Genomic DNA, 26735 nt, shown 5'->3' with positions numbered 1-26735 from the left:
TCTCAATACTTTTGGCCATGACTGTACTCTGCTCTGCTGTGTGTATTGTGCTGTACTCTGCTCTGCTGTGTGTATTGTGCTGTACTCTGCTCTGCTGTGTATGTTGTGCTGTACTCTGCTCCGCTGTGTGTGTTGTGCTGTACTCTGCTCTGCTGTGTGTGTTGTGCTGTACTCTGCTCTGCTGTGTGTGTTGTGCTGTACTCTGCCCTGCTGTGTGTGTTGTGATGTACTCTGCTCTGCTGTGTGTGTTGTGCTGTACTCTGCTCTGCTGTGTGTGTTGTGCTGTACTCTGCCCTGCTGTGTGTGTTGTGATGTACTCTGCTCTGCTGTGTGTGTTGTGCTGTACTCTGCTCTGCTGTGTATGTTGTGCTGTACTCTGCTCTGCTGTGTGTGTTGTGATGTACTCGTCTGCTGTGTGTGTTGTGATGTACTCTGCACTGCTGTGTGTGTTGTGCTGTACTCTGCTCTGCTGTGTGTGTTGTGCTGTACTCTGCTCTGCTGTGTGTGTTGTGCTATACTCTGCTCTGCTGTGTGTGTTGTGCTGTACTCTGCTCTGCTGTGTGTGTTGTGCTGTACTCTGCTCTGCTGTGTGTGTTGTGCTGTACTCGGCTCTGCTGTGTGTATTTTGCTGTACTCTGCTCTGCTGTGTGTGTTGTGCTGTACTCTGCTCTGCTGTGTGTGTTGTGCTGTACTCTGCTCTGCTGTGTGTGTTGTGCTGTACTCTGCTCTGCTGTGTGTATTGTGCTGTACTCTGCTGTGTGTGTTGTGCTGTACTCTGCTCTGCTGTGTGTGTTGTGCTGTATTCTGCTCTGCTGTGTGTGTTGTGCTGTACTCTGCTCTGCTGTGTGTGTTGTGCTGTACTCTGCTGTGCTGTGTGTGTTGTGCTGTACTCTGCTCTGCTGTGTGTTGTGTTGTACTCAGCTGTGCTTTGCTCTGCTGTGTGTGTTGTCCTGTATTGTTCTGTATTCTGCTCTGCTGTGTGTGTTGTGCTGTACTCTGCTGTGCTGTGCTTTGCTCTGCTGTGCTGTGCTTTGCTCTGCTGTGTTGTGCTTTGCTCTGTTGTGTTGTGCTTTGCTGTGCTTTGCTCTGCTGTGTTGTGCTTTGCTGTGCTTTGTTCTGCTGTGTTGTGCTTTGCTGTGCTTTGCTCTGTTGTGTTGTGCTTTGCTGTGCTTTGCTCTGCTGTGTTGTGCTTTGCTGTGCTTTGCTCTGCTGTGTTGTGCTTTGCTGTGCTTTGCTCTGCTGTGTTGTGCTTTGCTGTGCTTTGCTCTGTTGTGTTGTGCTTTGTTGTCCTGTGTTCTGCTGTGTTGTGCTTTGCTGTGCTTTGCTCTGCTGTGTTGTGCTTTGCTGTGCTTTGTTCTGCTGTGTTGTGCTTTGCTGTGCTTTGCTCTGTTGTGTTGTGCTTTGCTGTGCTTTGTTCTGCTGTGTTGTGCTTTGCTGTGCTTTGCTCTGTTGTGTTGTGCTTTGCTGTGCTTTGTTCTGCTGTGTTGTGCTTTGTTGTGCTTTGTTCTGCTGTGCTGTGTCCTTTCTGTCTGACTCCATATTCTGTTGCATATTCCAGCAGAATCATCGGTCAGTGTTCAGACTGACATTATTGGTGAATGACCTATATTACTTGGAAATTACTCCAGCCATTGTCTACATGATCAAAACATGGAGGATACAGGAAGCGAGCACAGAAAGAGAAGAGAGCGGTCATACAGCGCAGCGCTAAAGGGAACGCTATTAACCTACTGATATAGGGTTAATTGCACTTAAGTCAGTGAGCGGCGGCTGTAACCGCTCCGCCTCTGTGACTGACAGCCGGCTCTGCAGCGCATCAGTGCATACAGAGCTGTCAGTCAATGTGTCGGATGTGGTCACAGCCGCCGCTCACTGTGTACTGAGCGATGACATAAGATTTTATGGCTGAAAGTCGCCGGTTCCCGGGAGGAATAAAGTTCATTTCCTCCCAGGTGGCGCCCATTACAGCGGCCGGGCACCTTCATAACGTTATTAACCTGCAGATTAACCCCATATCTACCGATCAATAGCGTTATCCGACCGGACAGGTTCCCTTCAGCAAACTCTAATAATAAGCACAGCATCACCTGCCCAGCACAAGCCTGCAGCTGTTGTATCTTCCCACAACATTGTGGCCAGCGCTTCTTCATGTGCACAGCTGGGATTAGTGACTGCGAGGCTGCAGTAATGCATTACTATGGAGAGGGGGCGCTCCGCTGAGAACACATATTTGGAGAAATCTCTCATTTTACAGAATGTTATAGGCTAAGGTATAAAGTGTATATATATATAAAGCATAAATGATACAATGTGTGTACATTACATTCTATGACATTGTATCACTGGACGTTATATTACATCACTCTGTTATAATGAGAATATCCGTCCCTGGATCGAGGCCTCGTCTGCAGATAACACATTTAGCTCCGGCCTCATTGACATTTGCGCGTCCTGCGCTCGGCAGGTGGATTATTTTTAGACTCCCGATGAGTCCGCGCCACTCATTAGAGTTAATGCAGAACATCCCAGCGCTCCGCCGCCGCTCAAATCGAAATTGGGTTTTATTTCCAGACATAACCTCAGCCGTAAACTTATGTCATCTCCAAAGAGTCAAACGAGGGGGAGACTCAGCGAAACCTCAGAGCCATCCGGGGCATCACGTTTTTCTGGTTTCTTATTGCCTCTTCTCATTCTTCCCTCCTCTTCCTCATTTTCTTCATATCTATCTTTCCCCCCTTCTTCCACCTCCTCTTTTTTCCTTCTTTTTTTTTTTTTTCATCTGCTTATTCCTCTTTTTATGCTCCGATTTCCTTTCTTGTACTTTTCTTCCTCTTCTATTATCTTCTCCTTATTCCTTCTCTTTTTCTGCTTCATTCTGCTTCATTCTCGTCATCATTGATTTTCTTTTCTTGCTATTCTTGTTCTCCTTTTTCTTTTTTTCCTCTTCTCTTCTTCTTTTCTCTTGTATGTTATATTTTCCATCTTTCTTTATCTTATTTATTCCTTCTCTCCCACATATCCATTCTTCCACCTTTTTCTTTTCCTCTCTTCTGCTGCCTTTTCTTCTTATTTCCCATATTTTTCTTATCTTATTTCTACTTTACTCTTCTCCGTCCCAACCCCTTTCCTCTTTCTTCTCCTCTTTTCTATCTTTTCCTTCCTTATTTTCTTCCACTTCCTCATTTTTCCTCTTCTGCTTCTTTTTTCTCCACTTTGATCTTGATTTTTAAGTCCTTTTTTGACTTTTGGTTTTCGCTGAAATTTTTGTACCAAATTCAACAAAATAGAGCAGGAGAGTCATGGATTTTACGCAAAACCCAAAATTGTCTTTTTTTTGTCTTTAACTGTTTAAGACTCTTTAGTTGCAAAAGTCACACATTTTGCAAAATGCCACAAAAAAACTCGCGCCCATAAGTCATTACAGGGGACGACTGGAGCAGATTTGCACCAAGTTTTGCATCTTTTTATAAAAGTTTAATTTCATGAATCCGTTTAAAATATCTGGAAAAGTCATAATGACGTAAAAATCAGAAAACTAAACTACAAAAATTAACTTGGAAAAAGGCAAAAATCATTTGATGAATTTGTTGCAAATCACAAAGTCAATAATTGTGAGTTACTGAGGCCCAAAAACTGGCAAAAACGTAATGATGTTTCTACTACTTTCCTTTGTTTTCATTCTTTCTTACTTTCCTTCTCTCTTTCTTTCCTCCTTTTTTGTTTCTTTCTTTTCCTCTTTTTTGTTTGCTCAGTGTTATTCATTTCCTTTGATTTTTTCCCCTCCTCTTCTTCATTCCCTTTTTTCTTTTCCACTTTTCTTTTCCTTTCTTTTTTTCATTTTTCTTCTACATCTTCCTCCTTGTTCCTGTTGTTTCCTAACTGAGGGTATATTTTTACTAACTCTTCTTTTTGGTTCTTCTCTTTTCAATTCTTTTTCTTCTGTTTCCATCTTTCTTCTTGCTGTTGTATATTCCCTTATTTTCTTTGTCGGTTTCCTCTTACAGTTTTCTCATTTTTCTGCAATTTCTTCCATTCATACCCTTTCTTGCTTTCTTTTTTCCCCTCCTCCTCATGCTTTCTTCTTGTTACTCTTCTTTATTCTTTTTCTTCTCACTTGTTTCTCTTTGGCCACCAGCGGACCTCATACACCTACTGAATCCCACCTGTGATATAACTAGACATCACACATGGGAGGTATATATATATTTATCAGCTAAATCTCAGACATAGAATATAAGGGTCTACCCCAATACTAAGCAGGAAGCCCTCTACCTGCAGTCGGAACCTCAAGTCCTTCCAGGTTCCCAAAATATGAGAACAAAGATATTGTGTCCCTGGTGCTCGTGTACCTCCATGTTACCTTTTGCTTCCTTCCCTTCCTCCTTCCTTCCTTCCCTCCTTTCTTCCTTACCTCCTTCCTTCCCGCCTTCCTTTCTTCCTGCCCTTCTTCCCTCCCTCCTTCCTTCCCTCCTTCCTTCCTTCCTTCCCTCCTTCCTTCCCTCCATCCTTTCCTCCTTCCTTCCCTCCCTCATTCCTTCCCTCCTTACTTCCTTCTCTCCTTTCTTCCTTCCTTCTCTCATTGCTTCCTTCCTTCCCTCCTTGCTTCTTTCCTTCCCTCCCTCCTTCCTTCTTTCATTCCTTCCTTCCCTGCTTCCTTTCTTCCTGCCCTCCTTCCCTCCCTCTTTCCCGCCTTCCTTCCTTCCCTCCCTCCTTCCTTCCCTCCATCCTTTCCTCCTTCCTTCCTTCCCTCCCTCATTCCTTTCCTCCTTACTTCCTTCCCCCTTTCTTCCTTCCTTCTCTCCTTGCTTCCTTCCTTCTCTCCTTGCTTTCTTCTTTCCCTCCTTGCTTCTTTCCTTCCCACCCTCCTTCCTTCCCTTCTTCCCTCCTTCCTTCCCTCCCTCCTTCCTTCCCTCCTTGCTTCCTTCCCTCCTTGCTTCCTTCCTTCCCTCCTTCTTTCTTTAATTTCTTCCCTCCTTCCTTCCTTCCCTCTTTCCTTACTTCTTTCCTTCCCTCTTTCCTTCCCTCTTTCCTTCCCTCTTTCCTTCCCTCTTTCCTTACCTCTTTCCTTACCTCTTTCCTTACTTCTTTCCTTACTTTTTTCCTTACTTCCCTCCTTCCTTCCCTCCTTGTGACGTGCCCCCTGGGCCGCGTGTGTGTGGGGATACCCGGAACCGGACCCGTTGTGGATTTTGGGGGTTGTAGTCCTTGCGTGGCGGGGACCCGGTCCCGTGGCTCAGGGCGGTCAACCCAAATGGCGTTCTATTTATAGGGTTTTGTGATTAAATGTCCGACTACGCCACCCGTGGATTGCGGTCAGAGTGAACCGCCGCTGCAGGGCAGACCGCTGAGGCTGGTGTTGTGGGTGCAGCAGAGGGTAGTATAACTCCCCACGGGAGGAGTATAGCCTCAGGGCAGTGAGTGCAGATGTTGGGGATGATGGTGCGCGGGAGCAGCAGTAACGACACGGAGTCCTGTAATGCAGTCCAGGGTATTTACTCACAGTTCTTTATCCACGTTACTCCAGCTGGTCATAACGTCCCACGTCGTACTGTGTTCACCAGGTGAGGGGCTCGGCCTACTCCCAGATAACTTTGGAGTGTTTCACAGGACCCCCTTTGTGTGTCCTTTCTCGGGCCTGTCATACCCCGCCAGTGACCTCGCTTCTGTCCGGCTGCCTCGGGCCTTCTCGGGTAAACGTTGGTGCTGTTTCCCTGACCCTATGTGGTGCCTTCCTAGCGGGTGTAGCGAGGGGCTGCGCCACATGAAATGTCACAGCCTCCGGTTTCTAGCTGAGGGTAGTTCCCCGCCTCCGCTAGTTTCGGGGACCGGTCTCCCCCTTTGGCCTGACCCCCCTACGCAGGTAGATTTGGGTGTGCGGTGGCGACTCGCCGGTCCACACCCCTGGGGTCCCTTCGTTCCTTGTTCCTGGAGCCTCCTCCGCTCCTCTTCCTTCCTTCTCCTTCCTCCAGGCTCCGGCCGCTCTCTCAGGCCTGCCTGCGGAGCAGAGCTCGGTCTGAGCCTCTGCTCCCTGTCTCCTCCTCTGACTCCACTCTCCTTGCTCTTTCAGTGCTGGCTGGGCCTCACAGGCTAGGCCCGCCTCCGGAGCAGAGCTCCATGCAGAGGTCCTTACTCTGTCACTTCTTCTCTCTGACTGAACACAGAACTAAGATGGTGCCCACCCTTTATACCTCCTACTCAATGCACCCAGGAACTGCCCTCTCCCTCCTCTGCACTACAGGGTCCCCCCTTCCACGGTGTTCCCTCCCCCCACTCCAGCCAGGGACAGGGACTGTCGTGCTCTACTTGGAGCATATCGGTCGCCCTGCCCCCCGGAAATGTGGTGTAATGCATGCAGGTGTCGGGGTCCTGATCCACACTCCATCCTTACCTGGAAGTGAGATATCGCACATCTGGCTGAGATGCAATACCCCTGTAGCGACCGAACCCTCGGGGCGCTACACTTGCTTCCCTCCTTGCTTCCCTCCTTCCTTCCCTCCTTCCTTCCCTCCTTCCTTCTTTCTTTCATTCCTTCCCTTCTTCCTTTCTTCCTTTCTTCCTTCCCTCCCTCCTTCCCTCCTTGTTCTTGAGAACGATGAGCTGTAGAAACACGAGTCTATTAGGAAGTTGCAGAAATTTCCTGTATAAACTGATTGATGGTTATTGGCATCAGACTAGATCAGCCCTTTAGACATGGAGTTCCCCTTAAAGTCGGAGCTTCCCCGGCACCTAATTGTTTGTTTTCCACCTTTATGGAAGCTATTGATGGGATATTTTGTGGGCGATGAGCCTCCGCCGTGTCGCTGCCCCTCCCCCACTCCATTGATCAGATAGAGGCCGTGCTGCGGGATCAATACCTCATTATTGGGAGGACTCAATTAGACGTCGTCCCGGAGTTTCCTATTATTCCTCAGTTTTACACTTTCCCCTTCACGCCTGTGACCTCTCCTCTTATCGTCCACCATTCCCCCCCGCTCGGCCCGTTATCTGTCTCCTTCACCGGTCCTCGCCTCCATCACACGTCCTAATCCTCCGGATCTCATGGTTGTCAGTCCGGGCTTCAGCTTCCGCCTCTGCGTGGACGACGTTCCTCCTGAAAAGATGAATCAGATATTTATCTGTGAAGACAAAGACTGAAAATCCTCAGTGTCACAATACATTCCTTCCTATTGTGTCTATTGTTACCGCTGTGTACAATCCACCACGTGACCGCTGCTGCCGCTCGTTACTATGTGCCTTTTTTCTCTTATACATATTCCCGCACTTTTGAGTTGTATCTTATCGGTTTGGTCCTGATGAAGAGGTTAGAAAACCTTGAAACGCGCTGACACAATAAGCCGCATTCCTGCTTCATGTGTGATCGTACTTTTGAACCTCGGGCGGCGCGGACTCTGAACCTCCACATTACTCATTTATTGCCTCGTATCCCTTAGGTCCTGCTGCAGCGCTTACAAGCTCTATAGGAGTTGTTACTGTCACAACCCCATCTTGTGAGCGCACCTGTAACATTTACACCACTTTATTACCAGTTAAGACCCTTATTTGCTCTCTTTGTCGCTCCAGTTTTACCTTTTGCTTCACTCCTGATATAATGACATGTGAGACGGCGCCCCCTATACTGCAGTCACCGGTCCCCCGGTCCGCCGTCCTCCATCTTGTACCTGTCAGTCTGTGTGCGACATTTGCATTTTGTGACATTTTCGGGCAGCGGCAAAAGCATCAATCATCGAGAAACGAAGAGAAAGGTCAGAAGCCGAAGAGGAGGCTCCCCGCACGTCCCGGCCTCGTGGACACGTCCCGGCCTCGCTGACATGTCCCGGCCTCGCTGACACGTCCCGGCCTCGCTGACACGTCTCAGCCTCGCTGACACGTCTCGGCCTCGTTGACACGTCCCGGCCTCGCTGACACGTCCCGGCCTCGCTGACACGTCTCGGCCTCGCTGACACGTCCCGGCCTTGCTGACACGTCCCGGCCTCGCTGACACGTCTCGGCCTCGCTGACACGTCCCGGCCTCGTTGAAACGTCCCGGCCTCGTTGAAACGTCCCGGCCTCGTTGAAACGTCCCAGCCTCGCTGACACCTCCCGGCCTCGCTGACACGTCCTGGCCTCGTTGACATGTCCCGGCCTCGCTGACACGTCCCGGCCTCGCTGACACGTCCCAGCCTCGCTGAAGCATCCCGGCCTCGTTGGCAGGTCCCAGCCTCGCTGATACATCCCGGCCTCGTTGGCACGTCCCAGCCTCGCTGATACGTCCCAGCCTCCTTGACACGTCCCAGCCTCACTGATACGTCCCTGCCTCGTTGACACGTCCCAGCCTCGCTGATACGTCCCGGCCTCGTTGACACGTCCCAGCCTCACTGATACGTCCCGGCCTCGTTGACACGTCCCAGCCTCACTGATACGTCCCGGCCTCGTTGACACGTCCCAGCCTCACTGATACGTCCCGGCCTCGTTGACACGTCCCAGCCTCACTGATACGTCCCGGCCTCGTTGACACGTCCTAGCCTCACTGATACGTCCCAGCCTCGTTGACACGTCCCAGCCTCGCTGACTCATCCCAGCCTCCCCACACCTCCAGAAGGATTTTATTTTCTGCATATTATTAATGCAAACTGAAAATGTGAATAAGAAAGAGACGACAGGAGGGCTGCGTACACTCAACAACGGCGAATAAAATAAGGAATAACAGGGGCCCGGCTACAATGTGCAGAGAGGACGGGGCCACCGGACTACAATGTGCAGAGAGGACGGGGCCCCGGCTACAATGTACAGAGAGGACAGGGCCCGGCTACAATGTGCAGAGAGGACGGGGCCCCGGCTACAATGTGCAGAGAGGACAGGGCCCGGCTACAATGTGCAGAGAGGATGAGGCCCTGGCTACAATGTGCAGAGAACACGGGGCCCCGGCTACAATGTACAGAGAGGATGGGGCCCTGACTGCAATGTACAGAGAGGACGGGGCCTCGGCTACAATGTACAGAGAGGACGGGGCCTCGGCTACAATGTACAGAGAGGACGGGGCCCGGCTACAATGTGCAGCGAGGATGAGGCCCTGGCTACAATGTGCAGAGAACACGGGGCCCCGGCTACAATGTACAGAGAGGATGGGGCCCTGACTGCAATGTACAGAGAGGACGGGGCCTCGGCTACAATGTACAGAGAGGACGGGGCCTCGGCTACAATGTACAGAGAGGACGGGGCCCCGGCTACAATGTGCAGAGAGGACGGGGCCCCGGCTACAATGTACAGACGACGGGGCCCTGACTGCAATGTACAGAGAGGACGGGGCCCTTGGATGGAATGCAGCCCCACACATTTATGTCTGATCTGAGGACACTTTACTGACGGCAGACACAGGACTCATGGCAGCGTCACCTTCTGTTCTCCCGACATTCATCTTCCAGTCTACCTTGGCTTCATCAGACAACATTACTTTCCTCCGTCCTCTGCGGTCAGATCTCTGTACTTCCTGCAGAATGTCAGTCTGTTCTTGATGTTTCTGTGGGAGAGAAGTGGCTCCTTTGCTGCCCTTCTTGAAATCAGGCAGCCTCCAAAATCCCTGTCCTCTCTGCGCATGCAGATGTGCTGTTACCTGCCTGCTGCCGCTCCTGAGCAAGTTCTGCACTGAACTGATACCATAGTTGAATTCTTTTTAGAAAACTATCCTGGCACTTGCTGGACTTTCTTTGGTGTCCTGAAGCCTCTTTACAGCAGTTGATCCTTTCTCTTTGAAGTTCTTGGCGATCCAATAATTGGTTGATTTCGGGGCAATCCCACAAGCAGCAATGTCCTTGCCTGTAAAGCCTGTTTGATATAATGCAATGATGAGAGTACATGTTCATTTGGAGGAAACCATTGTTAACAGAAGAAGACAATGGTTTGAAGCCCCAACCCCTTTTAAAGTCACCAGTCTGCTCTTACTAATCAGCCTGACAGAGTGATATCAGCTGCCTTGTCCTGAGCTAATGAGAAGATCACTGTCATGATGTAACAGGTCATTGAAATTCAGTGGAAATGGAGTTTTTAGAATGAAGCGAAATTTCATGGCAAGGGCCGACGCTGCGATTCATCTCATCACTCTTCATACCATGTTAGAATTATAGGGGATCTCCGGGACTTTTTTCCCCTTCTATGGGGCTTATAGGTAGTAAGGAAGGAATTTCAAATTTGCAAATTGCTACTAACAAAACTGAAGCAGCAAATTGTGAAAAACAAAATTTGTATCAGTCTCAAAAATATTGGCCACAACTCACCGCCTGAGGATTGTCACACAGAAGACCGGCGAAACTAGAGCCCTGTGTGCCGAGTGCCACGTCTGGCTCCACACCACCATCACCACCAGCATGCTGCCTCAGTATATTTATATACATGTGTATATATATATATATATAAAGTGCGCAGTATAAACAGTACACCCCATATGAAAGTAAGATCTTAATCAATATCTCACAGAACACAAAAACAATTTCTAAAATTTTGACAATTCTGAGTTTCATAGAACGATTTTACCCCATAACACGAAAAGTAAGGTTAATAATATAACTCTCATTAAAAAACCTTCAGCTTTACTCAAATTAGTTGATGCAAAAGTGAGTACACCCCACAGCAAAACCTACTACATGTAGTGTTGTGTGCGACCTCCATGATGTGTGAGGACGACACCGAGTGTTCTGGGCCTGGAGGAACCAGGTGGCGACATATTACAGCGTCCATCTTTCTCCAGAACGAGCTCTAGAGCCTGGATGCCGGATGGAGAGCGGTGACAACTTGTCTCCAGAACTCCTCATTGGTGTCCGGTTGTCAGGAGACATTTTGGCCACTGAGTCACCGTCACCTGTTCTTCTTCAGAAATGCGGCCGATCTGAGCTTTGTATCATTGTCCTGTGGGAAGAATGTCATCTACAGAGAACCCGGAGTGATGGCGGCATCTTCTCTGTCACTATAGAGCTGAACATCTGTGACGTCATGATCCCATCTATGACATGTAGCCCCCGACACCGGCACCTCATGTGCCCTCCCCCACCCGACACCGGCAGCTCCTGTACCCCCCAACACCGGTAGCTCATGTGCCCCCTGACACCAGCAGCTCATGTTCCCCCCAACACCAACAGCTCATGGTCCTCACATGAGGACACGGCCACCACCATGTCTCACTGGAGGCTCCTTACATTCTTCTTTGTGCTCCTCACCTCACAGTTTTGCAGCCGTCAGTTCCACAAACTTTTCTCTTGGTCTCATCCCTCCAGAGTACAGATTCCCGATGCCTTCATATTTCTCCCCCTGGGTCCTGGCACTTTGTAGGTGTCTTTTTATGCCTGGTCTTTAGGAGCGGCTCCTCCCTGGAGCCCCCCATGCTGCCAGTCCTCTGCAGTGTGCACCGTATTGTGCCCCCCGGTTCGGCTTTCTACTTTAGGTGACTGCTGGGACCTTACATATGGACTCTCTTCCCTCTCATTCGTAGACGATCCTCCTCCTGTTTCGGTGGTGACTTCCGTGGTCGCCCGGATGTCTCTGTGAGACGCTGCAATTCCATCTTTCTTACATTTTGTGTCACTTCTGCTCCAGTATCTGACTGATAAGTAAAGATTCTCTGACCTTCTTGGAGTCTTCATTTTTCTAGTGTGAAGAATCAATTTTCTTTTTTTGGTCTTGTGACATTTCTCTTCCATGTGGTGCCATTGCTGACTGCAGGGGTTTTTCTATGTTAAGTATCTTCCCTTTATTTTCCCGTCTGCCGGACACCGGTGTAATTAGACTGACCTGGGGGGTGAATTCTTATTAATTAGAATTTTGTAGTCTGATCTTTACCTTCGCTCCTAGGACTTTCATTGGGGGTGTACTCATTTTTGCAACATGGTCTTGAATGAATTTGTTAGGAAAACTACTTTTTTGGGTGCAAAATAACAAATCTTGTTTGGAATTATGGGCCAATATTTGTGGGATTATTTTGTAGTATGGTGTCCCATAGAGAATGTGGATCCTGAAAGGAATTTAAAGGTTTTCTGATAAATCTGTTGGGGTGTACTCATTTATGCTGAGCACTGTATATATGTAATATAGTATGTATATCGGTATTACCAGTAATACTGCTCTATAAGGGACACATAATTGTGCCACACCATGACCATATTACCGCCATAAATAACCTCATATTATAAGGAACAAAACACACTGGACTGTGTCTAATATTCCACCCCCACAGTGACCGTATGGCGGTAGATACCAGCTCTGGAAGGAATTACAGGTAAATCCAGAGATTCCCGGCTGATCTCTCCCATTTGTAGCCCTTTATTTTCTCTTCTCCCTCTGCCCCAGACCACCATGAAGACTTCTTCTCATTTACAGCTGGTTACTTTTACTCCATATTACTATAACCAGTAAGAATCCTCCCTGGTGCCCTACATACAGTAATTACAGTACCTTGCTGTTGTGGTCCCCAGAATAACAGTGCCCCACCACTAATAGTGCCCCCTTTGTGCCCCACCACTAATAGTGTCCCCTCTGTGCCCCACCACTAGTACTGCTCCCTTTGTGCCCCCACCACTAATAGTGCCCCCTCTGTGCCTGAACCAATAATAGTGCCCCAATCTGTGCCCCACCACTAGTAGTTCTCCCTTTGTGCCCCCATCACTAATAGTGCACCCTCTGTGCCCCACCACTAGTAGTTCTCCCTTTGTGCCCCCACCACTAATAGTGCCCCCTTTGTGCACCACCACTAATAGTGCCCCCTCTGTGCCCCACCACTAGTACTGCTCCCTTTGTGCCCCCACCACTAGTAGTTCTCCCTTTGTGCCCCCACCACTAATAGTGCCCCCTCTCTGCCCCACCACTAGTAGTGCTCCCTTTGTGCCCCCACCACTAGTAGTTCTCCCTTTGTGCCCCCACCACTAATAGTGCCCCCTCTGTGCCCCACCACTAGTAGTTCTCCCTTTGTGCCCCCACCACTAATAGTGCCCCCTCTATGCCCCCACCACTAATAGTGCCCCCTCTGTGCCCCACCACTAGTACTGCTCCCTTTGTGCCCCCACCACTAGTAGTTCTCCCTTTGTGCCCCCACCACTAATAGTGCCCCCTCTGTGCCCCACCACTAATAGTGCCCCCTCTGTGCCCCACCACTAGTAGTTCTCCCTTTGTGCCCCCACCACTAATAGTGCCCCCTCTATGCCCCCACCACTAATAGTGCCCCCTCTGTGCCCCACCACTAGTACTGCTCCCTTTGTGCCCCCACCACTAGTAGTTCTCCCTTTGTGCCCCCACCACTAATAGTGCCCCCTCTGTGCCCCACCACTAGTAGTTCTCCCTTTGTGCCCCCACCACTAATAGTGCCCCCTCTATGCCCCCACCACTAATAGTGCCCCCTCTGTGCCCCACCACTAGTACTGCTCCCTTTGTGCCCCCACCACTAGTAGTTCTCCCTTTGTGCCCCCACCACTAATAGTGCCCCCTCTGTGCCCCCACCACTAATAGTGCCCCCTCTGTGCCCCACCCCTAGTAGTGCTCCCTTTGTGCCCCCACCACTAGTAGTTCTCCCTTTGTGCCCCCACCACTAATAGTGCTCCCTCTGTGCCCCACCACTAGTAGTTCTCCCTTTGTACCCCCACCACTAATAGTGCCCCCTCTGTGCCCCACCACTAGTACTGCTCCCTTTGTGCCCCCACCACTAATAGTGCCCCCTCTGTGCCCCACCACTAGTACTGCTCCCTTTGTACCCCCACCACTAATAGTGCCCCCTCTCTGCCCCACCACTAGTAGTGCTCCCTTTGTGCCCCCACCACTAGTAGTTCTCCCTTTGTGCCCCCACCACTAATGGTGCCCCCTCTGTGCCCCACCACTAGTAGTTCTCCCTTTGTGCCCCCACCACTAATAGTGCCCCCTCTATGCCCCCACCACTAATAGTGCCCCCTCTGTGCCCCACCACTAGTACTGCTCCCTTTGTGCCCCCACCACTAGTAGTTCTCCCTTTGTGCCCCCACCACTAATAGTGCCCCCTCTGTGCCCCACCACTAGTAGTTCTCCCTTTGTGCCCCCACCACTAATAGTGCCCCCTCTATGCCCCCACCACTAATAATGCCCCCTCTGTGCCCCACCACTAGTACTGCTCCCTTTGTGCCCCCACCACTAGTAGTTCTCCCTTTGTGCCCCCACCACTAATAGTGCCCCCTCTGTGCCCCACCACTAATAGTGCCCCCTCTGTGCCCCACCACTAGTAGTTCTCCCTTTGTGCCCCCACCACTAATAGTGCCCCCTCTATGCCCCCACCACTAATAGTGCCCCCTCTGTGCCCCACCACTAGTACTGCTCCCTTTGTGCCCCCACCACTAGTAGTTCTCCCTTTGTGCCCCCACCACTAATAGTGCCCCCTCTGTGCCCCCACCACTAATAGTGCCCCCTCTGTGCCCCACCCCTAGTAGTGCTCCCTTTGTGCCCCCACCACAAGTAGTTCTCCCTTTGTGCCCCCACCACTAATAGTGCCCCCTCTGTGCCCCACCACTAGTAGTTCTCCCTTTGTACCCCCACCACTAATAGTGCCCCCTCTGTGCCCCACCACTAGTACTGCTCCCTTTGTGCCCCCACCACTAGTAGTTCTCCCTTTGTGCCCCCACCACTAATAGTGCCCCCTCTGTGCCCCCACCACTAATAGTGCCCCCTCTGTGCCCCACCACTAGTAGTGCTCCCTTTGTGCCCCCACCACTAGTAGTTCTCCCTTTGTGCCCCCACCACTAATAGTGCCCCCTCTGTGCCCCACCACTAGTAGTTCTCCCTTTGTGCCCCCACCACTAATAGTGCCCCCTCTGTGCCCCACCACTAGTACTGCTCCACTAATAGTGCCCCACTTGGTGCCTCCATATAAGTACAGTCTCCCACTCTGTGTCTGGATATTTTAATAATGCCCCCTTCATGCCACCTTATGTCACTGATGCCCCTTGTGCCAAGTGTCTGCGAGCTGATGGGTGAGTGTATAGAGGAGGGTGGTGGCAGAGCGTGCAGAGCTGTGGCACAATGACTGCGCTGATCGCCCGCAGCTGCTGGACATCAGGGATTTATCATTATGTATCTATCAGCAGGTAGATGGGGCAGAGCAATGCTCTGCAATGAGGTCAGTGATGTAACAGTCTGCAGCTTGTACCACTATGTGACTGCACAGACAGGCTAAGGAGTCTGCAGAGATGATGGCTCTGAGTCCCCTGTGCTTTACACTGCGGCGCACTCTCTCGGATCTGATGACACGACTGTAGTCGGCGCCGTCTGTGCAGCGCAGATATGATACAAAGGAATGATCAGAACAGCACAATGTAGGATGATCGGCGTCCATGTCCAGAACGTGTGCCACATGTGGGGGGCGCCGCCCGGAGCGGGGGCCGGGGGAGGGGGAGGATTTTCTCATTTTATTTTCATCTCATATTTTATTATAAACAAAATTGAAATCCTGAGAAATAATAATGAAAAATGAAATAACGGGAGGAACATGGAGTCCTGGAGCCGCGGCGTCCGCAGTAATCGCCCCGATCTGCAGAACACTCGCTGCTATTATGAGGATTGTTCATCATTTCCCGTATATTGGAAATTACAAACGGGGATAATGGAGCAGCCGCCAGGTCACAGTTTGTTACAATGTATCAGTGCAGGGAAAATGAATCAGAAGTTAGTCTGGACTGGATAGAACTGTAACAAACCCTCAGCTCTGAGAAGGATCAGTATCACATTGCATCCTTTTAATTATTAGTGTTCAGCACAAAACTGGCGGAAAGGCTCCGCGTCTGCGCCACCTGCATTCACCTCTGTCTTCTCTCCCCGCAGGACGCTTTGCTGACACTTGGTTCCGCCATCGACATCCCTCGCCTCCGGGAAGCCATCAAAGATGCCATTACTTCTGTTCTGCCAAAAGTGGTGAGTCCTGCGCAACATCGAGCAACGCAAACAAGACCACTTATCACAGGCAGAATTATACTCTCCTGCAGCGCTCATAATCCTGCTGTCTCTTCTATGGAAATAGTCAGCAGTCATTCAGATAAGCACTAACATAACAAATCAACAGAATAGTGAGTGCAGCTCTGGAGTATAATACAGGATGTAACTCAGGATCAGTAATGTAATGTATGTACACAGTGATTGCACCAGCAGAATAGTGAGTGCAGCTCTGGAGTATAATACAGGATGTAACTCAGGATCAGTAATGTAATGTATGTACACAGTGACTGCACCAGCACAATAGTGAGTGCAGCTCTGGGGTATAATACAGGATGTAACTCAGGATCAGTAATGTAATGTATGTACCCAGTGACTGCACCAGCAGAATAGTGAGTGCAGCTCTGGAGTATAATACAGGAGGTAACTCAGGATCAGTAATGTAATGTATGTAGACAGTGACTGCACCAGCAGAATAGTGAGTGCAGCTCTGGAGTATAATACAGGAGGTAACTCAGGATCAGTAATGTAATGTATGTACACAATGACTGCACCAGCAGAATAGTGAGTGCAGCTCTGGAGTATAATACAGGATGTAACTCAGGATCAGTAATGTAATGTATGTACATAGTAACAGCACCAGCAGAATAGTGAGTGCAGCTATGGAGTATAATACAGGATGTAGCTCAGGATCAGTAATATTATGTATGTACACAGTGACTGCACCAGCAGAATAGTGAGTGCAGCTCTGGAGTATAATACAGGATGTAACTCAGGATCAGTAATGTAATGTATGTACACAGTGACTGCACCAGCAGAATAGTGAGTGCAGCTCTGGGGTATAATACAGGATGTAACTCAGGATCAGTAATGTAATGTATGTACACAGTGACTGCACCAGCAGAATAGTGAGTGCAGCTCTGGAGTACAATACAGGATGTAACTCAGGATCAGTAATGTAATGTATGTACACAGTGACTGCACCAGCAGAATAGTGAGTGCAGCTCTGGGGTATAATGCAGGATGTATTTCAGGATGTAACATGAGATGTTGCTGTCGTATTTATGGCTCTCGGTCTGGGTCTCCAGTGTTTCCTGAGCGTTTTCTTGCTCTTTGTGTGCAGAGAAGATCAGTCCTTTCCATGGGAGCTGACACAGGTATATCTCCATTATTTGTGTGAAGTTGTCAGGAGCAGTTATCTCATGTGTGCGGGGCTTCCCTTCTCTTCTCTTCTCTTCTCTGCCCTTTTCTCCTCTTCTCTTCCCTTTTCTCCCCTTCTCTTCCCTAATCTGCCCTTCTCTCCCCTTCTCTTCCCTTCTCTCCTCTCCTCTTCTCTCCCCTTCTCTTCCCTTCTCTGCCCTTTTCTCCTCTTCTCTCCCCTTGTCTGCCCTTGTCTCCCCTTCTTTCTCCTTCTCTGTCCTTCTCTCCCCCTCTCTCCTTTTATGACATTCTCTCCCCTTCTCTGCCCTTCTCTCTTTTTCTCTGCCATTCTCTCCCCTCTTTTCCCTTCTCTGCCCTTCTCTCCCTTTCTCTTTCCTTCTTTCCTCTCTTTTCCCTTCTCTGTCTTTCTCTGCCCTTCCCTTCTCTGCCCTTTTCTCCTTTTCTCTCCCCTTTTCTGCACTTCTTTCCCCTTTTCTCCTTCTCTGAACATTTCTCCCCTTCTCTCCCCTTTTCTGCCCTTCTCTCCTCTTCTCTCCCCTTCTCTCTCCTTCTCTGCCCTTCACTTCCCTTCTCTGCCCTTCTCTCCCCTTCTTTTCCCTTTTCTCCTTCTCTGCCCTTTTCTCCCCATTTCTCCCCTTCTTTCCCCTTTTCTGCCCTTCTCTCCCCTTCTCTCTCCTTCTCTGCCCTTCTCTTTCCTTTTCTCTCATTCTCTGCTCTTCTGTCCCCTTCTCTCTTCTTCTATGGCATTCTCTTCCCTTTTCTCCTCTTCTCTCCCCTTCTCTCTCCTTCTCTTCCCTTCTCTCCTCTTCTCTCCTCTTCTCTCCTCTTCTCTCCTCTTCTCTCCCCTTCTCTTCCCTTCTCTCCCCTTTTCTCTCCTTCTCTCCCCTTCTCTTCCCTCTTTCCCCTTCTCTCCCCTGCTCTCCCCTTCTCTCCCCTTCTTTCCCCTTCTCTCCCCTTCTCTGCCCTTCTCTTCCCTTCTCTGCCCTTCTCTCTTCTTCTCTTCCCTTATCTGCCATTTTCTCCTCTTCTCTCCCTTTGTCTCCCCTTCTCTGCCCTTTTCTTCTCTCTCCCCTTGTCTGCCCTTCTCTGCCCTTTTTCCTTTTCTCTCCCCTTATCTGCCCTTATCTCCCCTTCTCTCTCTTTCTCTCCCCCTCTCTCCTTCTCTCCCCTTCTCTCTCCTTTTCTGTCATTCTCTCCCCTCTTTTCCCTTCTCTCTCCCCTTCACTTTCCTTGTCTCCCCTTCTCTGTCCTTCCCCTCCCTTCTCTCCCCTAGTCTATCATTCTCTGCCATTCTCTCCCCTTTTCTCCCCTTGTCTCTCCTTCTCTGCCCTCTTCTCAGCCCTTCTCTCCTCTTCTCTCCTTCTCTCCCCTTTTCTGCCCTTCTCTCATCTTGTTTCCCCTTCTCTCCTCTTCTTTCCCATTCTCTTCACTTTTCTCTCCTTCTCTGCCCTTCTCTCCCCTTTTTTCCTTCTTTGCCCTTCTCTGTCCTGTTTTGCACTTCTCTCTCCTTCTCTGCCCTCTTTTTTTCCCTTCTCTGCCTTTCTCTCCCCATCTCAGCCCTTTTCTCCTCTTTTCTCCCCTTTTCTGCCCTTCTCTCCCCTTGTTTCCTCTTCTCTGTCCTTCCCCTCCCTTCTCTTCTTTGCCCTTTTCTCTTCTTCTCTGCCCTTCTCTCCTCTTCTCTCCCCTTGTCTCCCCTTCTTTCCCCTTCCCTCTCCTTCTCTGCCCTTCCCTCCTCTTCTCTGCCTTTCTCTCCCCTTCTCTGCTCTTCCCTCCCCTTGTCTCCCCTTCTTTCCCCTTCCCTCTCCTTCTCTGCTCTTCCCTCCCCTTGTCTCCCCTTCTTTCCCCTTCCCTCTCCTTCTCTGCCCTTCCCTCCTCTTCTCTGCCTTTCTCTCCCCTTCTCTGCTCTTCCCTCCCCTTGTCTCCCCTTCTTTCCCCTTCCCTCTCCTTCTCTGCTCTTCCCTCCCCTTGTCTCCCCTTCTTTTCCCTTCTCCGCCCTTCTCTCCGCTCCTGGATGATATGATTATAGTGATGGCTCAGGGATGTTGCATTGAATCTTTTCTTCCCTACCTAAGCCCCCCAATAACGCACTATAATACCGCCTAGGTGTAATGGCTGCCATGTGATGACCTGTCATCTCATCCCGCGTCCATGAAGTTGCCCCCGGCAGTAATCTTTTTACCATCGAGCCTCATGGTCGGACGTCCTTTGATATCACTGTGATAAGAGGGATCTTACGTTGGTTTCGCTGCTTTCTCGTGACCGTTTGCCCGATTGCTAATTGCTTACTTTGTGTGAACGAGGACAGTAAAATATTAATGAGAACAACGCGTGTGTTGGGAATTCTCCTATGAAAACAGGCTGTGTGAACGGAGCGATGTCCTCTGCGGACCCCGGGGGGACGTCTTGTTCTGTGGAGAAGCAGAATTTGGAATTAGCCACGTGCTGCGGACCCGGCTCACCGGATCCCACAACAGCCGGTGCCTCGCTAATTGGTTGGGGTGCGGTGTTTGGGGAGACGCAGACGTCGCTGCTGAGGTTGGGACACAAAGACGCTCTCGCGGCACGGACATCCTTTCCACGCAGCCGGGAGAATCTCCCCAGGTAGCGGCAAGTTTTAGTAGAACGGAAACTTTGTGGGTTGTGTCCTAGATGGCGCGTCCTAGATTGTGCTCAGCGGCTCCTCTCCGCGCGCCCGTCCCAGATAGAGCGTTACACACAGGCGGTAAGAAGGATCCAGTCAAAATGCTGCAAACTGGTGTTACAGGGACCAGATGAGTGACCGACCAGCAAAAGCTTGGAACTATCGCTCCTCCAATATTAGCTCTACCCAACCCTCAGTACCAGACTTGACCATCCAGGGGCGCTCTATAGAGAATCCATAGTGCTGGTCTGGACCCTAAAGAGTTCACTGGGCACAGATCCACCAGTCCCCCATGCTATTTTCACACACTGATGGGGCCACCACCGATCGGTAGCAGGCGACAGGAACCTCAACATCCAAGCAGTGATTTTCTGCTTTGGTGCCCGGCACTGATGATGGGGGTGAAGTGGCGGGTGGTTAGCGCTGATTTCATCGCACTGGTTGTGCTGCAGATGGTCAGAAACAAAGGACAGACGGAGAATTCTCTGCTCCCGATGTCATTACATTTTATAAGGGAGGTTTATTGAGCATGAAATTGGGATCAACAGTCCTAGAAAGGAGGAGGCTGAGAACGACGGAAAACGTTCAGCACGGACGGAAAATAAACTCTGCTCCAACTGTACAGGAGCCGGAGATCATCAGTGGTGACCTTCAGTATAGAAGTCACCGGAAAATCCACGACCAGCCTACCGAAAAAGCAAAGGGTACATAATGCAGTGTGGGGTGTCAGAGTCATGGCCTGCACCCCAAGTGTCAGAGTCATGGCCTGCACCCCTAGTGTCAGAGTCATGTCCTTCACCCCTAGTGTCAGTGTCATGTTCTTCACCCCTAGTGTCAGTGTCATGTTCTTCACCCCTAGTGTCAGTGTCACGTCCTTCAACCCTAGTGCCAGTGTCATGTCCTTCACCCTTAGTGTCAGAGTCATGTCCTTCACCCTCAGTGTCAGAGTGATGGCCTGCACCCCTAGTGTCAGAGTCATGTCCTTCACCCCTAGTGTCAGTGTCATGTTCTTCACCCCTAGTGTCAGTGTCACATCCTTCAACCCTAGTGCCAGTGTCATGTCCTTCACCCTTAGTGTCAGAGTCATGTCCATCACCCCTAGTGTCACAGGGGGTGCAGGACACGTCACCCGACCACTGGTCTGAATATTATATTATCTCCTCGGGGGGGTGCAGGACACGTCACCCGGCCACTGGTCTGAATATTATTTTATCTCCTCGGAGGGTGCAGGACACGTCACCCGGCCACTGGTCTGAATATTATATTATCTCCTCGGGGGGTGCAGGACACGTCTCCCGGCCACTGGTCTGAATATTATTTTATCTTCTCGGGGGATGCAGGACACGTCTCCCGGCCACTGGTCTGAATATTATTTTATCTCCTCGTTGGGTGCAGGACACGTCACCCGGCCACTGGTCTGAACATTATTTTATCTCCTCGGGGGGTGCAGGACACGTCACCCGGCCACTGGTCTGAATATTATTTTATTTCCTTGGGGGGGTGCAGGACACGTCACCCGGCCACTGGTCTGAATATTATTTTATTTCCTTGGGGGGGTGCAGGACACGTCTCCCGGCCACTGGTCTGTATATTATTTTATCTCCTCGGGGGGTGCAGGACACGTCACCCCCCGGCCACTGGTCTGAATATTATTTTATCTCCTCGGGGGGCGCAGCACACGTCACCCGGCCACTGGTCTGAATATTATTTTATCTCCTCGGAGGGTGCAGGACATGTCACCCGGCCACTGGTCTGAATATTATTTTATCTCCTCGGGGGGTGCAGGACACGTCTCCCGGCCACTGGTCTGAATATTATATTATCTCCTCGGGGGATGCAGGACACGTCACCCGGCCACTGGTCTGTATATTATTTTATCTCCTCGGGGGATGCAGGACACGTCACCCGGCCACTGGTCTGAATATTATTTTATCTCCTCGGGGGGTGCAGGACACGTCTCCCGGCCACTGGTCTGAATATTATATTATCTCCTCGGGGGGTGCAGGAGACGTCACCCGGCCACTGGTCTGAATATTATTTTATCTCCTCAGGGGTTGCAGGACACGTCACCCGGCCACTGGTCTGAATATTATTTTATCTCTTCGGGGGGTGCAGGACACATCACCCGGCCACTGGTCTGAATATTATTTTATCTCCTTGCGGGGTGCAGAACACGTCACCCGGCCACTGGTCTGAATATTATTTTATCTCCTTGCGGGGGTGCAGGACACGTCACCCGGCCGCTGGTCTGAATATTATTTTATCTCCTCGGGGGGTGCAGGACACGTCACCCGGCCACTGGTCTGAATATTATTTTATCTCTTCGGGGGGTGCAGGACACATCACCCGGCCACTGGTCTGAATATTATTTTATCTCCTCGGGGGGTGCAGAACACGTCACCCGGCCACTGGTCTGAATATTATTTTATCTCCTCGGGGGGTGCAGGACACGTCACCCGGCCACTGGCCTGAATATTATTTTATCTCCTCGGGGGGTGCAGGACACGTCACCCGGCCACTGGTCTGAATATTATTTTATCTCCTTGCGGGGGTGCAGGACACGTCACCCGGCCGCTGGTCTGAATATTATTTTATCTCCTCGGGGGGTGCAGGACACGTCACCCGGCCACTGGTCTGTATATTATTTTATCTCCTCGGGGGGTGCAGGACACGTCACCCGGCCGCTGGTCTGAATATTATTTTATCTCTTCGGGGGGTGCAGGAGACGTCACCCGGCCACTGGTCTGTATATTATTTTATTTCCTCGGGGGGTGCAGGACACGTCTCCCGGCCACTGGTCTGTATATTATTTTATTTCCTCGGGGGGTGCAGGACACGTCTCCCGGCCACTGGTCTGTATATTATTTTAGCTCCTCGGGGGGTGCAGGACACGTCACCTGGCCACTGGTCTGAATATTATTTTATCTCCTCGGGGGGGTGCAGGACACGTCACCCGGCCACTGGCTTGAATATTATTTTATCTCCTCGTTGGGTGCAGGACACGTCACCCGGCCACTGGTCTGAACATTATTTTATCTCCTCGGGGGGTGCAGGACACGTCAACCGGCCACTGGTCTGAATATTATTTTATTTCCTTGGGGGGGTGCAGGACACGTCTCCCGGCCACTGGTCTGTATATTATTTTATCTCCTCGGGGGGTGCAGGACACGTCACCCCCCGGCCACTGGTCTGAATATTATTTTATCTCCTCGGGGGGTGCAGGACACATCTCCCGGCCACTGGTCTGAATATTATTTTATCTCCTCGGGGGGGTGCAGGACACGTCTCCCGGCCACTGGTCTGAATATTATTTTATCTCCTCGGGGGGCGCAGCACACGTCACTCGGCCACTGGTCTGTATATTATTTTATCTCCTCGGGGAGGTGCAGGACACGTCACCCGGCCACTGGTCTGAATATTATTTTATCTCCTCGGGGGGTGCAGGACATGTCACCCGGCCACTGGTCTGAATATTATTTTATCTCTTCGGGGGGTGCAGGACACGTCACCCGGCCACTGGTCTGAATATTATTTTATCTCCTCGGGGAGGTGCAGGACACGTCAACCGGCCACTGGCCTGAATATTATTTTATGTCCTCAGGGGGGTGCAGGACACGTCACCCGGCCGCTGGTCTGAATATTATTTTATCTCCTCGGGGGGTGCAGGACACGTCACCCGGCCGCTGGTCTGAATATTATTTTATCTCCTCGGGGGGTGCAGGACACGTCACCCGGCCACTGGTCTGAATATTATTTTATTTCCTTGGGGGGGTGCAGGACACGTCACCCGGCCACTGGTCTGAATATTATTTTATTTCCTTGGGGGGGTGCAGGACACGTCTCCCGGCCACTGGTCTGTATATTATTTTATCTCCTCGGGGGGTGCAGGACACGTCACCCCCCGGCCACTGGTCTGAATATTATTTTATCTCCTCGGGGGGCGCAGCACACGTCACCCGGCCACTGGTCTGAATATTATTTTATCTCCCCGGAGGGTGCAGGACATGTCACCCGGCCACTGGTCTGAATATTATTTTATCTCCTCGGGGGGTGCAGGACACGTCTCCCGGCCACTGGTCTGAATATTATATTATCTCCTCGGGGGATGCAGGACACGTCACCCGGCCACTGGTCTGTATATTATTTTATCTCCTCGGGGGATGCAGGACACGTCACCCGGCCACTGGTCTGAATATTATTTTATCTCCTCGGGGGGTGCAGGACACGTCTCCCGGCCACTGGTCTGAATATTATATTATCTCCTCGGGGGGTGCAGGAGACGTCACCCGGCCACTGGTCTGAATATTATTTTATCTCCTCAGGGGTTGCAGGACACGTCACCCGGCCACTGGTCTGAATATTATTTTATCTCTTCGGGGGGTGCAGGACACATCACCCGGCCACTGGTCTGAATATTATTTTATCTCCTTGCGGGGTGCAGAACACGTCACCCGGCCACTGGTCTGAATATTATTTTATCTCCTTGCGGGGGTGCAGGACACGTCACCCGGCCGCTGGTCTGAATATTATTTTATCTCCTCGGGGGGTGCAGGACACGTCACCCGGCCACTGGTCTGAATATTATTTTATCTCTTCGGGGGGTGCAGGACACATCACCCGGCCACTGGTCTGAATATTATTTTATCTCCTCGGGGGGTGCAGAACACGTCACCCGGCCACTGGTCTGAATATTATTTTATCTCCTTGCGGGGGTGCAGGACACGTCACCCGGCCGCTGGTCTGAATATTATTTTATCTCCTCGGGGGGTGCAGGACACGTCACCCGGCCACTGGTCTGTATATTATTTTATCTCCTCGGGGGGTGCAGGACACGTCACCCGGCCGCTGGTCTGAATATTATTTTATCTCTTCGGGGGGTGCAGGAGACGTCACCCGGCCACTGGTCTGTATATTATTTTATTTCCTCGGGGGGTGCAGGACACGTCTCCCGGCCACTGGTCTGTATATTATTTTATTTCCTCGGGGGGTGCAGGACACGTCTCCCGGCCACTGGTCTGTATATTATTTTAGCTCCTCGGGGGGTGCAGGACACGTCACCTGGCCACTGGTCTGAATATTATTTTATCTCCTCGGGGGGGTGCAGGACACGTCACCCGGCCACTGGCTTGAATATTATTTTATCTCCTCGTTGGGTGCAGGACACGTCACCCGGCCACTGGTCTGAACATTATTTTATCTCCTCGGGGGGTGCAGGACACGTCAACCGGCCACTGGTCTGAATATTATTTTATTTCCTTGGGGGGGTGCAGGACACGTCTCCCGGCCACTGGTCTGTATATTATTTTATCTCCTCGGGGGGTGCAGGACACGTCACCCCCCGGCCACTGGTCTGAATATTATTTTATCTCCTCGGGGGGTGCAGGACACATCTCCCGGCCACTGGTCTGAATATTATTTTATCTCCTCGGGGGGGTGCAGGACACGTCTCCCGGCCACTGGTCTGAATATTATTTTATCTCCTCGGGGGGCGCAGCACACGTCACTCGGCCACTGGTCTGTATATTATTTTATCTCCTCGGGGAGGTGCAGGACACGTCACCCGGCCACTGGTCTGAATATTATTTTATCTCCTCGGGGGGTGCAGGACATGTCACCCGGCCACTGGTCTGAATATTATTTTATCTCTTCGGGGGGTGCAGGACACGTCACCCGGCCACTGGTCTGAATATTATTTTATCTCCTCGGGGAGGTGCAGGACACGTCAACCGGCCACTGGCCTGAATATTATTTTATGTCCTCAGGGGGGTGCAGGACACGTCACCCGGCCGCTGGTCTGAATATTATTTTATCTCCTCGGGGGGTGCAGGACACGTCACCCGGCCGCTGGTCTGAATATTATTTTATCTCCTCGGGGGGTGCAGGACACGTCACCCGGCCGCTGGTCTGAATATTATTTTATCTCCTCGGGGGGTGCAGGACACGTCACCCGGCCACTGGTCTGTATATTATTTTATCTCCTCGGGGGGCGCAGGACACGTCACCCGGCCACTGGTCTGTATATTATTTTATCTCCTCGGGGGGTGCAGGACACGTCACCCGGCCGCTGGTCTGAATATTATTTTATCTCTTCGGGGGGGTGCAGGACACGTCACCCGGCCACTGGTCTGTATATTATTTTATCTCCTCGGGGGGTGCAGGACACGTCACCCGGCCACTGGTCTGAATATTATTTTATCTCCTCGGGGGGTGCAGGACACGTCACCCGGCCACTGGTCTGAATATTATTTTATCTCCTCGGGGAGGTACAGGACACGTCACCTGGCCACTGGTCTGAATATTATTTTATCTCCTCGGGGGGGTGCAGGACACGTCACCCGGCCACTGGCTTGAATATTATTTTATCTCCTCGGGGGGTGCAGGACACGTCACCCGGCCACTGGTCTGAATATTATTTTATCTCCTTGGGGGGGTGCAGGACACGTCTCCCGGCCACTGGTCTGAATATTATTTTATCTCCACGGGGGGTGCAGGACACGTCACTCGGCCACTGGTCTGTATATTATTTAATCTCCTCGGGGAGGTGCAGGACACGTCACCCGGCCACTGGTCTGAATATTATTTTATCTCCTCGGGGGGTGCAGGACATGTCACCCGGCCACTGGTCTGAATATTATTTTATCTCCTCGGGGGGGTGCAGGACACGTCACCCGGCCACTGGTCTGAATATTATTTTATCTCTTCGGGGGGTGCAGGACACGTCACCCGGCCACTGGTCTGAATATTATTTTATCTCCTCGGGGAGGTGCAGGACACGTCAACCGGCCACTGGCCTGAATATTATTTTATGTCCTCAGGGGGGTGCAGGACACGTCACCCGGCCGCTGGTCTGAATATTATTTTATCTCCTCGGAGGGTGCAGGACACGTCACCCGGCCACTGGTCTGTATATTATTTTATCTCCTCAGGGGGCGCAGGACACGTCACCCGGCCACTGGTCTGTATATTATTTTATCTCCTCGGGGGGTGCAGGACACGTCACCCGGCCGCTGGTCTGAATATTATTTTATCT

General features: G+C 51.0%; 1 protein-coding gene across 4 annotated transcripts in view; it reads left to right on the top strand.

Annotated features, from left to right (window-relative positions):
- The window catches only part of PDE2A (phosphodiesterase 2A), a 758587-nt gene that overhangs the window by 266227 nt on the left and 465625 nt on the right, over window positions 1-26735 (top strand). For all 4 annotated transcript variants that reach the window (XM_073661082.1, XM_073661081.1, XM_073661080.1 and 1 more), the window contains one exon: window positions 15796-15885. In XM_073661082.1, the coding sequence (XP_073517183.1) occupies window positions 15796-15885 (90 nt within the window). The remainder of the gene's footprint in view (window positions 1-15795; window positions 15886-26735) is intronic.

The sequence above is a fragment of the Phyllobates terribilis genome, unplaced genomic scaffold, assembly GCF_046119375.1.
Source record: "Phyllobates terribilis strain yellow unplaced genomic scaffold, ASM4611937v1 Scaffold_2__4_contigs__length_985480577, whole genome shotgun sequence".
NCBI classification, from domain to species: domain Eukaryota; kingdom Metazoa; phylum Chordata; class Amphibia; order Anura; family Dendrobatidae; genus Phyllobates; species Phyllobates terribilis.
This window is presented reverse-complemented; position numbering and strand designations above follow the sequence as displayed.